At 42.7% G+C, this 12171-nt stretch overlaps 1 protein-coding gene across 3 annotated transcripts in view; it reads right to left on the reverse strand.

The window, feature by feature from the left end:
- Positions 1–2203: 2203 nt before the first annotated feature.
- Positions 2204–12171, reverse strand: part of LOC113018778 (uncharacterized) — a 29747-nt gene continuing 19779 nt past the window's right edge. For all 3 annotated transcript variants that reach the window (XM_026162151.1, XM_026162152.1, XM_026162153.1), the window contains 2 exons: positions 11630–11682; positions 2204–4125 (listed from right to left, as the gene is read on the reverse strand). In XM_026162151.1, coding sequence (XP_026017936.1) covers positions 3408–4125; positions 11630–11661 — 750 coding nt within the window. In that variant the 5' untranslated portion in view covers positions 11662–11682 and the 3' untranslated portion in view covers positions 2204–3407. The remainder of the gene's footprint in view (positions 4126–11629; positions 11683–12171) is intronic.

The raw sequence follows: 12171 nt of genomic DNA on the forward strand, positions 1-12171 counted from the left end.
CTTAATAAACCAATGAATTTAAAAGTTGAACATTTCATGTAAAACCAATGAACTAGCCAAAAATCCAAAGGTTTAAATAAAGAGCGCACTATAACACGAAGAGGAGCGCAGAGGGATGAAGATGGAAAGGCGGCGGCTGAGAGGAGGAGATAAATCACCAAAGAAAGAGCTATTTTGGGGGGCTCTGTTCCACCTCTTGTGCTCACAAAGACACCGAGAGCCTCTCAGTGTCGATCAGGATTATTGGCTGCTGTGGAAGTTCCTGAGGTGTGTACGTGAGCTAGTGTGGGGTTCAAGCAAACACCCACAGGTGTTCATTAGCCGAGGCCCCGAGGCCCTGGACGCTGCCCGCTGAGGCTCTAACTGCTGCGATGGCGAGGTTTAAACACCCGAGTCCCACGGTGATCACACTTATTATGAAGACGGGAGCGAAGCGGCATTCATAAACAAACGCTTAGATGTTGTGGTGAATGGCAACGCCGAAAAGCGGCTTTAAAAATGTGTTCGGTATGTCATCTGTTCGTCACTGGTATAGTTTATTGGATGTTTTAATTGTGTAACAGAATTGGTGCGGAGGAAAATCACGAGTAGTGACTGGAGCAGTATTTTTCCATGCCCTTAGGTTGGCAAAAATCTGCCTCCTTAGGGAAACGACCACTTTCCCTTTGGCAACCAAGCTGTTATCTGACACGTCTGCTGACATAAGAAGAGCTTCTGTGAGGATGATTTTATGTCTTATTTTGTGAGCGTTAGGTGATGGAGAATATTTTGAAAGATCTGAGCTGTTTGAACTGTCGGTCCCCAGCAGAGCAGTTTTTAACATCATAGTTAGAAACCTGCTGGGTTACTTACAGGAGCTGTGCTACTTGTGTTACTCCTGTACAATTACAGCCACTGGACTATTCATTTACAACTTTTGAATACTAGACCCTAAAAGTGAAATTACAGTTCCTTCCACTACAGTCAGGATCTGGAATTAAATAAAAATAATTTGTTTTTAGTGCTCCGAATCATCACGGGGACAAAAAGCTAGTGCTCATCACACATTTGCATATGTAAAAGTTAGATCACGCCTCAGTCACACTAGACTAAATATAGGACGGCAACTTCCTTGTGACTAGGACAGAAATGGTGGTGTGTTTAATTTCTTTTGCATACGACAACAACAACAAAAAGTTTCACAGGTCCAGTATGCATCAGTCCTCTTTGCAACTGCTTTTGACTGCTAGACCAGAACACCCATCGAGAGGTGGGAGGCAACCTGTGGGGTCCTGCCTGCAATCACATTGAAGATCTACAAATAACTGCAGAATAATTTATAAACAGCCAGATTACCAACATGCTGCAATCAATCTGAGGCAGTCGACACTGATGAGCACAACTTATATTCCTATATAAATGCACGGTTGACAAGTGCCTATGTCAGACTGACTCCGTTTTATTCCTGTTTTACTCATGGCCATTGATCAGTAGTTGTTGATCATCAATGGTTACGTTCCCCTGGCCGTAACATCAATGGTCATGAGATTTTGTTCCTTCAGTGGGCTGGTTTCAGTCATTATGCAAATGTACTGTTTATAAGATTGGGGGAAACCTGCAGTCAGCTGAGACTGAAGAAGTCACTTGGATGAGTGACGAAACGTTTCTCCCACTGAAAACGCTACGTCCAGATGAACAGAATCAACTTTTGGAGAACACAGCAGTCATTTTCAGACATTCATTCACTCAGTCCAAAAGTCTGCTTGCTGCTAATCTCAGTAGCGTTGGGCTCTTTCTCTGTCCAGAGATCTGCAGATGCAGGTCAAGGAGGGGCAGCCAACAGATGAGGCCTCCACAGGAAAGCAGAGGCTTACTTTGACATGTAGGAATCTACTGCACGCTGAGTGCAAGCGGGGCTTTAATTCAGGCACATTAAAGTAGCAGTTATTCGTTTGTATTCTTTAAAATTTAATGTCTGCAACAGGAAGTTGTGAAACTTTAAATACTGTGAATATCCATTTTACATTGTTGTTAACGTAGCGATTACAAGAAGTTCGAGTACTGAACTCGTTTAGTTTATAATTCTATAAACGTTCAATCAACACGCAGATCTCTCCAGGTCCAAAAACTCAGTGAGAGAAAGATAAAATCTTATGACTGTGTCCTCTTTCAGCTAGCTGTCAAGTGTAGCGTTAAATCCACAAGATACACAAATTAGACACAATTTTTCAAGTACTTTTATTTTAATTTACAATACAAACAAATCGAAATCATTTGGCAGCCAAACCATGACTGAAATGGGGGCAAATAGGGAAAATAAAATTAAAAGGCAAATGATCAGAACAGCTTATTTATTATTTGTGATTAATCAACATTACTTGAGTGCGGTTCCAAAACCAAAGTACTGATAAAGATAGCTATAAGACCTTCGAGAGCTGGATTTGGCTTACATTTGTATGAGATTCAGTGAATAGAGACAGAAGCGTGTACTTGGTTATGGAGCTATGGTGAACACTGAGCAGCCACGGGGGAGGCTGGCGTTAAAAAAAGCACTCTGTACTGCTGCCCAGCCTCAGTTAGGTCATCACCGAGCTGAGCTAACGTCACAGGCTGGACGAGAAGCCTTAAAGTGGAATAAAAATTAAAAGTAAAAAGCTAAGAGGGTGAAGCTATGACCCCTCTGAGGTTCACTCAGCAGCAGTTTGACCTTAGCTGATCTTACATTCACATTGACTAGAATAAATGGTCTTGTTTATGAAATGTTTTCACACAGTCATAACGTGCATAATAGCGACGATCAGCGAGTGAATAAGCCTCGATTAAAAGACAGCTCCTCATCCTTCATTTACGGAATATTCAGTAGATCAATTTTAGAAAGCAGTACGATTTTATAAATAACAGCAGAACAAAATATAAGGAACAAAACCATGATGATCTCTCCTTATCCACGTGCTCGGTTCCTGTACAGCCTATGGCAGGGACTGTGTTTGCAGAAGAAACACTAAGATCCAAACATGATAAAAGCAACATGTGGTGTATCGCTAACTGTGTGTGTGTGTGTGTGTGTGTGTGTGTGGACGAGCACATCCAGGCTTATTGGGACTGTGCGGAGTGTTGGGTGCACTGCAGGTCAAACTCAGCGTGCACTCTGACGTCTCTTTGGTTGTGGCTTCATGCAAAACTTGCAGCTTTGGAAATGTAGCCTCCTTCAAAAGGCACACATTATCTTCTGTCAGTATAACCACAGCTTAAAAAAAATTATCCAAGGGTTCAAAAATATATCTTTGTTGTAAACAGAGTTTCCATTCATTCCCGCGTTCTTAGATGTGAGCGTTATTCTCCAGAAGCGTGGCAACGTCTCATCGTGGTTTTGATGCTCTTTTGAGTCCTCAGAGTTTTTTTATGTGGTGGGTGAGCGCATTCGCCCTTCACTCATAGTCCTCTCCTGCCGTGGCGGCCTCCAGAGCAGCGAGAGCCTCTGCCACCATCGAGTCCGTGATGCTCTGCACCTCCTGCTCCTCGTCCTCGCTCTTCGACACCGAGATCCCGCTCTCCATCGTGGAGACGTCGGGAGTCTTTGTCAGCGTGAGCTCGTCCCTCGTGCCCCCTGAGGACAAGCTGGTGTTGCTGGTTTGGATGTCCACTGACAAGACGCTGCCCTCATCCCCCGTGTCACACGGGTACTCCGGGGTCCCTCCCACACCCTCGTCTATCTCGTCTGCTGAAAGCTCTGGGCTGCTGAGCCGGTGCTCGGAGCTGGTCCATCCGTTACTCGTCGCTTGGCTCCTCTGGATCTCGTAATTCTCTACGCTGGGGTACACGGGCACCTGGCTCAGACCTTTTTCCTGCGTCATCCATTGCTGCCCCACCCCTTGTGGCTGGATGATGTAGAGCCCTCCCTCTGTCGGTGGTATACTCCCCTGACGGTGCAGTCTTTGGTTGACATGGTTGTTGTCAACTTCTAGTTTTAGTGTGCTCTCATTGGACTTGCTGTAAGCCATGTTATGAAAGCCATGCTTCTGCTTGGCCTCACCATATAGGTCTCTGTTTGGGGCCCCGCCCGGGCGGCGATGGGGCTGGTAGAGCGAGCTGCCTGTGGAGTCGCTCTTCCTCATGTCCACTGGAGCTGAGGGGTCGTAGACGTAGCTGTGAGAGAGCAAGACCAGAAAAGTCACTGCTAGAGTTACAATGGTCATAGACTGCTCAAAAAAATATAACTACAACTTGATCACGAGGGTAAAGAACATGCTCAGGTAAAGTTCAGGGGTATCAGTCTTTATTGTTAGGAAGGAGAAACCACTTCACCTGTAAATCGCTTTTCAGAGGAAACAAGACAACCCCCAAAAGCGATCAGCACATCAATATGTATGACTGCAGGGAGGTTCGCTTTGTCTTAATGCTATGGAGGCTATACAGTCAGGCGCGGAGAGCTGGACATGACCGCAGAAGGGCATCAAACCCATCAGCAGGACCAGTGTCTGCTCCTTTGTGTAAACAGGAGCAGGAGGAGCACTGACAGAGCCTTTCTGACCAAACAGACTCCACGAGGGAGGCGTGAAGTCCCCTTTAATAGGATGTATGCTCAGATTAGCACGATACAGCTCAACTGCTTCCCCCAACCCAGTCATGCTGGGTTATGCTGCAGGCGGCATCACGTTCGCCACGGCATCTCCAGACTCTTTCACTTCTGTGCTTGGTGTGAACCTGCTGTCGTCTGTGGAGAGCGCAGCAACCACACCTACCTGTTCAAAGCCAATCAGTCAGTTGGAAGAAAGTTGGCTTAACAGGAGTGTTGAGGGAAGCAACATGGCCTGTTTTGGACATGTCAGGGAATTAATAACACAAAGCTAATAAATATGCTAATAATAATTTCACATTAAAAATCAATAATAATGTCTAATATTTTTTTATTTAATTATTAAGGTTAGGAGCACAGGTGAAAGGATGGAAGTACTGCCTAGTCAATCAACCATTTTGAAGCCTGACAGATGAAGGCTGATGGTAAACTTGAACCAGTGTAAACAGTACAGTATCTCGCTCTGACACGAAGTGCTGTAGAAGTATTAAATATAACTTTGTACTTAGGAACAGTACTTGCGTGTACTTTAGTGAGCTACACTTTGCCGCTGGGTTTTAAATTGCTAATGTGACAAAGTAAGTGTTTTAAAGAGGTCACTGTGGGCTACAGACACATGTGAGAGACATCTTTTGTAAACCTTCAACGACTAGATGTAGTGAAAACACACCCCACAGTATTTAAAATGCAAGCTCACATTCAGTGTCATTTTAACTTCTTATTTAAGCACAGATGACTTCTGACTGCTACAAACTGAAGATGAATTTCAAACTGCTAGAAGAGCGACTCCTCGGTTTTAGCCTGCGGATCACCATGGTGACAGACGAAAGGGCTTTCAGTCAGTCTGACGGGGCTCCTCGGGTCAGATGCGCCGACGGCCACATACTGTACACTGACAACGACAAGGGTACTTTATTGTGCGGCCGCTGCACATTTTCAAATGCAACGTGATGTCCGGGGCGTGCATGCTCTCGATGTTTACAGAGGCTGCCTAGAGCCTCAGCGGCGGTAAGTTCTGCACTGCTCATGTAAATGTCAGATATATTATGCAGAGCGTTGTAGGAAGGAAATGTGCACAGGCCTGACTGCACTCCTCTTTTGGGTTTAAAATGTTTAGTACTCCCTTTTACTTCCAGATGTTGGTTTATGAGAGGCGAACAGTGGAAGACACACAGATGTTTAGTCTTTCTGTTTGACTGTAAGCTTAAAAGCTAACCTTAGCATAAAAGAAGTGTTTCTTATACAATTAGCTTCCATTCAAATAACACATCAGGCTGAAAAGTAAAATAAAGAAATTGTTTTAGGAGAAATAATGTTGGCTTTCTAACGGTTAGCTCAGCCGGAGGATGCTACTTTAAGGTCTGTTTGTTCAGTACGAAGGTGAAGTCACAAGGCAATTATCCTAGCTTAGCTTAAAAAGCAAAACCTAAGTTAAATAGTCAATCCGGTTGTTCAGTCTGACGTCACTAGCCGTGTCTGGGCCTAAACTCCGCTGCAGGTCCATATATCAAACGATCACTATGGCATTACTGAGAGTTGAAAAACAGTCTAAAGTCTTTCATCTTTAATAAAATGATCAGCGTTCTGCTCTACCAGGTGTAACAATTGAGTTTAACATCCAGGCATCCATGAAAAACGGAATTTATGACATTTAACGGAGTTAGAAGTTAGCAGGAAGTTAGCTCGCTAGCTTCTATCTAAATACAATATAGCATGTCCTGACTGCGGGGTTTTGGAAACAAATTAAAACGTACAGCTCTGTTATCACTTCCAGCATAAATGAAGACAGCAAACTAAACAGCAGTGATGTTTGTAGGGTTACTGAAGTTGGGCTAGCTGGTATATAATGATGTGCTACGTGACCGCTAGCGACACAGCTATGTTAGCATAATATAAACAAGCTAACTTTTTTACCACTCGTTAAAAGTTAACGTGAGTGTTCTCGGTGGTCAGGAACAAATGTAATCGCATGGCAGGATGCTGTAAAAGGACCAAACTTCAGCCAGGAGAACAACTGAGATAATCCATCCACAATACCAGGTTAGTCATTCATATACTGCTGCATGGGCTGGGCTGTAGTTACATCCTAAGGTTTTAAAAACTGAGCTTAAATAAATGATTAGCGGTAATCCAAGGGAGGTCAACAGTGATCACTGACTGTTTTAGGAGCTTTTTGAGATTAAATAGAAGAAAATACAAAACATTAAACATGTTAACAACACAAAAGCCATATTAAACGCAGAAGTAGGATTCGTCACGTCATCAATTAACGACCCGATTACGCCAACTTCAGAGAGAAGAGTAAACAAATTCCTCACAAATCAACGCTGTCGCTTTAAATTAAGTATAAAGTAAATTAAATTTAACTATAATCAAATGGGGTTTTTTTTGCTAATGCTAGATTTTACAAGATGCTAACTGTTAGCTAACTTCTTATATGCAAGGAAATGTATTATTGTGAATTTTATTCCAAGTACATACAAATAAAGTCAAGTGTTTTAGAAAAAGGTGCTCAATTGGCTCTTTGGGGCGAGTGATACAGAGTTAAACAGTGGCATTGTGACAAATCAATTTAACAAACGTCTGTTTTCAATCAGAATAATAAAATGCCATGAAAAGTAACACCGACACATTACATCGCCCTCATGTGTCGCTGCCTCATTTGATGTTTTTGTTGAACATTTGCTCTCACCTACTTTGCTATCCCTGCTGTGAAATGACTTTCCCTGTGTATATCGCAGTGACACGTGTGGCCAGAGATTCGTTGATGTCGTCCCAATTCCTCAAAAGATGCTAGAGGTCAGCAAAGGTCTGAGACTAATTAAAGCTCATTTATGGCACAGTAAGTATCCCCTCGCGGACATAACGACAACCTGATACCTCCACTTTGAAGGATGTTCTTACAAGGACACGAGGCAAAGTAGTAAAAGCAGTACAAGTAAAAGACAGTACAAGTAAAAGACGGCTTGCTCTCACGCTCACGCCTCGACAGGTATTACAAGTGTTGGCGAGGGTGGGGGGTTTGCGGTGGGGATGGCATAACAGTCTGTCAGACATCGCCTGCTGCGAGCAGCTTGTGTTTTTCACGCCCATATTTTCTTCATTTCATGTGTTTTTTCCTCCACCCTGCCAGCCTCCATCTTTCACCTCTCCAGGAGCTCCTGTTCCAAAACAACCTCCTCCTCCTCGCGTCTCCTTCAGCGTCACCGTTGTGTAGCTGCAGCTCACTAATCTTCTACAGCTTCGCACTTGACTTCTCCTTCATTTCAGCATCTTCCCTCAAGCTTTTCTCACCTCCCGCCTGCTTCGTCTTAAGTTGTCATGTTCACTTGTCTCCGTTTTTTTTTTTTTTTTTAATCTAACCCTCCTTTGGCTTCACTCTTCACTGTTCAGTATTCAACATGAGCTCAAGAAGTCCTTAGAATTAAGAAGATAACTTTCAAACGTGCAGATCGATTAAATTGCAGCATTCTGTCTTCCCTCCCAGTACGCAGACACACAAACACAAAGCCACCTGCCTACGCGGTTACAGTCACACACACGTGCGCTCACCCACTGACTTAAGCACCTCTCTCTCACCCTGCATCATTTCCTTCTCCCCTCTCAGTGGAAAGCTGAGAAAATGAATGTTTTCCATTTCTTTTGCTCCTGGGCAGCACCGCTGCCAAGGTGAAATTTGAGGTGTACTTTCAGAAAAGTGAGAGATGCACAGGGCGTTTTACTACAGAAAAAAAATATAATTCATAAAGCTGGATAAAAAGACTTGCGGGGGACGACGACAGGACGCCTATCACCAGAGAGCAAAACTAAATAAATGACACACTGCTCAAACTTTCTGGTTTTGGTCTTTTGCTGGAGTGGACGGCCAAAAAAAAAGAAAAAAGAAAAAAAAGAGGCAACATATTCTTTGCATACATGTTGCTCAAGTTGATTCTTCAGAGCGCTCGCTTTAGAGCCGATGACGATCATTCACAGGCAGTTCAGTGATTAGACACGTGCACAAGCACAATACTACTTTCCCTCATGTGCTACAGAAATTAAAGCTGATTGCATCTGTTCTGAAATACAATGGTGCAGAGGTGCCTATAGATTTTATGCCAGTGAAACCATTAGAGCTGTGATGAACATCCTAATCTTTTCAATGTGAGGCACTTTGTCCTCTTAAGTCAGGGGTGTCAACCTCAAATACACAGTGGGCCAAAATTCAAAACTGGAACAAAGTCGCGGGCTAACATTAATATTTATTGAAATATATTTATTCCTCCAGATATGAGAATGAATCTTTTCTTATGGACTCAAACAAGTTTTGCTGAAAAACTGAATATGGAACAAGCAAAGCTTAATACTAAACAATATATATATTAGCTGTATAATACCAGTAGGCCAGCTCTAATAGTAATTTGTTATGGCTTTGCGGGCCAAATGTAATTAGGCTGCGGGCCAAATTTGGCCCGCGGGCCAGAGTTTGACACCTATGTCTTAAGTGGATGAGAACTTCCACCTTGCACTGTGAAGTTCAAAGGAAATACTCCAGCGAAGGGTTCGCAAAGCGTGCATGCCCAAGATACCCCGATCAAAGATTTCTCCATTCATGCCGACTCCATCCACCACAATAAGTCAGACTTGTTTGTGATTGTTCCTCTTAGATTTGATGAACCACTCCTACTGCTGATCCAGTAATCTAAAGGCCCAGCCATGCCAGCCCCCCTCCCCAATCCTGTTAATCCCAGAAATGTGACACTCCAGACAATTACAGAGGAATGCGTGCTTGTCACAAGCATTCACATATGTATCTTTTGACATGGGAAAGAAAAAAAAACCAAAAAAAAAAAACCAGCTGTGTAGTGGGATTATGACTCTGGTATGTGAATAGCTGTGTGCACATTCATTAATCTGCAATCAAGGCCTTGTTTCTCTGCCCTATTCTGTCTCCTCGATCGCCTCACAAAGCACAGTGATGTCGAGCCCTGACAACGATGTCGTGTAGGCTTTAATGACTAGGCAGCCCGGCAAAAAATAAATTAAAAAAAATACAGTAACATGGAGGTGAAGGCTATCGGCATATCGACTCACAGTTTGTACTAAGTATCCACATGGGGCTCGCAAAGCAAACGTATTATAAATAGGCCTCTCACTATCGGCATGAAACAGACAAGAAATCATTAAGTGGCCAAGAAGACATTAGAAGTGGCACTGACGAGTGACATTGGGAAATCAACAGTTAGAGGTTGTTATTGAGGAGCTGTTTAGAGGTATATGGAGACCCATTAGAGTGAGTAAAAAATTAATACTGTATTTTTGGACCATAAGGTGCAATAAGTGAAACAAAACAGTCAGATAAGTCAAACTTTACTCAACTCATTCTTCTTGCTTCCTCCACTTCCCTACCATTGATTCATTAATGTTGAATTCACTCACAGCTGCTCTATTCCCATGTTGTTGCAGTATATTAATGACTAACCTCGTATTGTGGATGGATTATCTCAGTTGTTCTCCTGACTGAAGTTTGGTCCATTTACAGCATCTTGCCATGCAATTGCATTTGTCTCCAACCATCAGGAAACCTCACATTAACTTTTGTCGAGTGGAAAGAAGTTAGCGTTCATCCTCCAGCTTCACTGTGTTTATGTTATGCTAACATAGCTGTGTCGCTAGCGATCACGTAGGACATCATTATATACCAGCTAGGCCAACTTCAGTAACCCTACAAACGTCACTGCTTAGTTTTCTGTCTTCATTTATGTTGGAAATGATAGCAGAGCTGTACATTTAAATTTTTTCAGAAATCTCTCAGTCAGAACATGCTATATCATGTTTAGGTGGAAGCTAGCGAGCTAACTTCCTGCTAACTTCTAACTCCGTTGAATTGAATAAATTCTGTTTTCATAGATGCCTGGATGTTAAACTTAATTGTTACACCTGGTAAAGCAGCAACACTGATCATTTTATTACAGATGAAATAATTTAGACCGTTTTAACTCTTTAACAGTGTTCGTTTGACTTTGGGACCTGAAGAGGATGGAGTTTTGGACCCAGATTACTCAGTGAGGCTCCTGACTACGGTAGCCGTAATGCTCTGACAATTTATCAAGCGGTGCAGCTTCGTAGCTTAGCAAGCTTACTAAAACAGTTTTTGACAGATTTTTGATTGCCGTGTATCAAGTAAAATTGGTTAAAGGTCAGTAAACACAACCAGAATTCATACATAAGGCACACCGGATTATTAGGCGCACTGTCGATTTTTGAGAAAATTAAAGGATTTTAAGTGTGCCTTATAGTGCGGAAAATACGGTATATCATATATGTGGGGGTTATTTTCTTAGCTGTTCTGCAAGAAAAGATCAGGCAATCCCCGTTCAGCTAGTGGTTACACCAAGACAGAGTGAGAAAAAAAGTGGGAGACAATTATCTGAGTGAGCATTTTATATAGCTATAAATACAGCTAAAAGTCACAGTGTGATTAACTTGTAAATAGTGATTTTTTTTTAAGTGATACTGCAGTTGTGAAACCTGACTTTATAACCCCTGATGAAAACCTTGAACATTTCCAAGAATCAACCCTTTTAATAAATGGAAACAATCAGCTTTAAGATAAAATGCACCCACTGGAAAACCCTGTGCCAACACCAAACTGTCTAAAATAACATTTTGGCCTATTCCAAAATCAAAACTCCTCTTTTTACTTTAGTCAAATCATCTTTTTGGGAAGAAAAACAAATTCCTACTTGTATGAAAGTCTTTTAGTTTTGTAGCGCATGACACTACTTATAAACCCTTAGCAAACTCAAAGTGACCCAACAGGTAAATATGGAAGTGGTGTGACATCTTTATATGGTTTTCTTGTAATTCTTTACACACACACCCTTCCTGGTAGAGCAACCCTTCCTCTTTCTCTTCCCTCCTCCCTCCTCCTTTTCTCCGTAACAAGAGTTCTTGAGGGAGTTCTTGATTACTGTGGGGTTTTACTGAGCATCAGTGTTGTGACAATATACAAAAAGGACGATGACTGCGTAAGACGGAGAAGTGGCGCACAAAGAAAAGAACAGAAACACAACAAGAGGAAACACTTCTCACCTTTTAATCATCCGGCAGCATTGGCACCCCATTTGGCTAGCTGTGTCGTGGAGCTGCAGAGAGACATGAACAAAGTTATCAAAGTTTAATCACACAGACACCCTTCAACTAAACTGAGCACGCAAACTCTCAGGTGTCAAAACATGCACATATTGTTTTCACCGCAAGGAAAGGTTGCAGTTTACTATACTGGACACACACACACACACACACACACTGCTGTGGATCGGACCGTTTACCACCTCTGACATACCGATGGGTTTAGGAACCAGAGCTTTTTCAGGGCTCTCCTGAAGATTTCACCCCGTGTTTTTGCTCTGCCCTTGCTTTTGGATGCTATTAGAACATCGGCATGAAAACTCTGTCTGCCTGAAGTGCCGATAGAGATGTTATTGCCATTCATCACTGTTGTGTGAGTGTGTTGTACCCATGTGCAGGATGAGAGTGACCTTTTCTCTCCTGGTGGTATGTTTCTTCAGGCTTTGGCATTTCATTGCCTGGATAAATAATTAATCACCGAGTCTTGAACGGGCTTGTCTGAA

This window comes from Astatotilapia calliptera, chromosome 3 (genome assembly GCF_900246225.1).
Source record: "Astatotilapia calliptera chromosome 3, fAstCal1.2, whole genome shotgun sequence".
NCBI classification, from domain to species: domain Eukaryota; kingdom Metazoa; phylum Chordata; class Actinopteri; order Cichliformes; family Cichlidae; genus Astatotilapia; species Astatotilapia calliptera.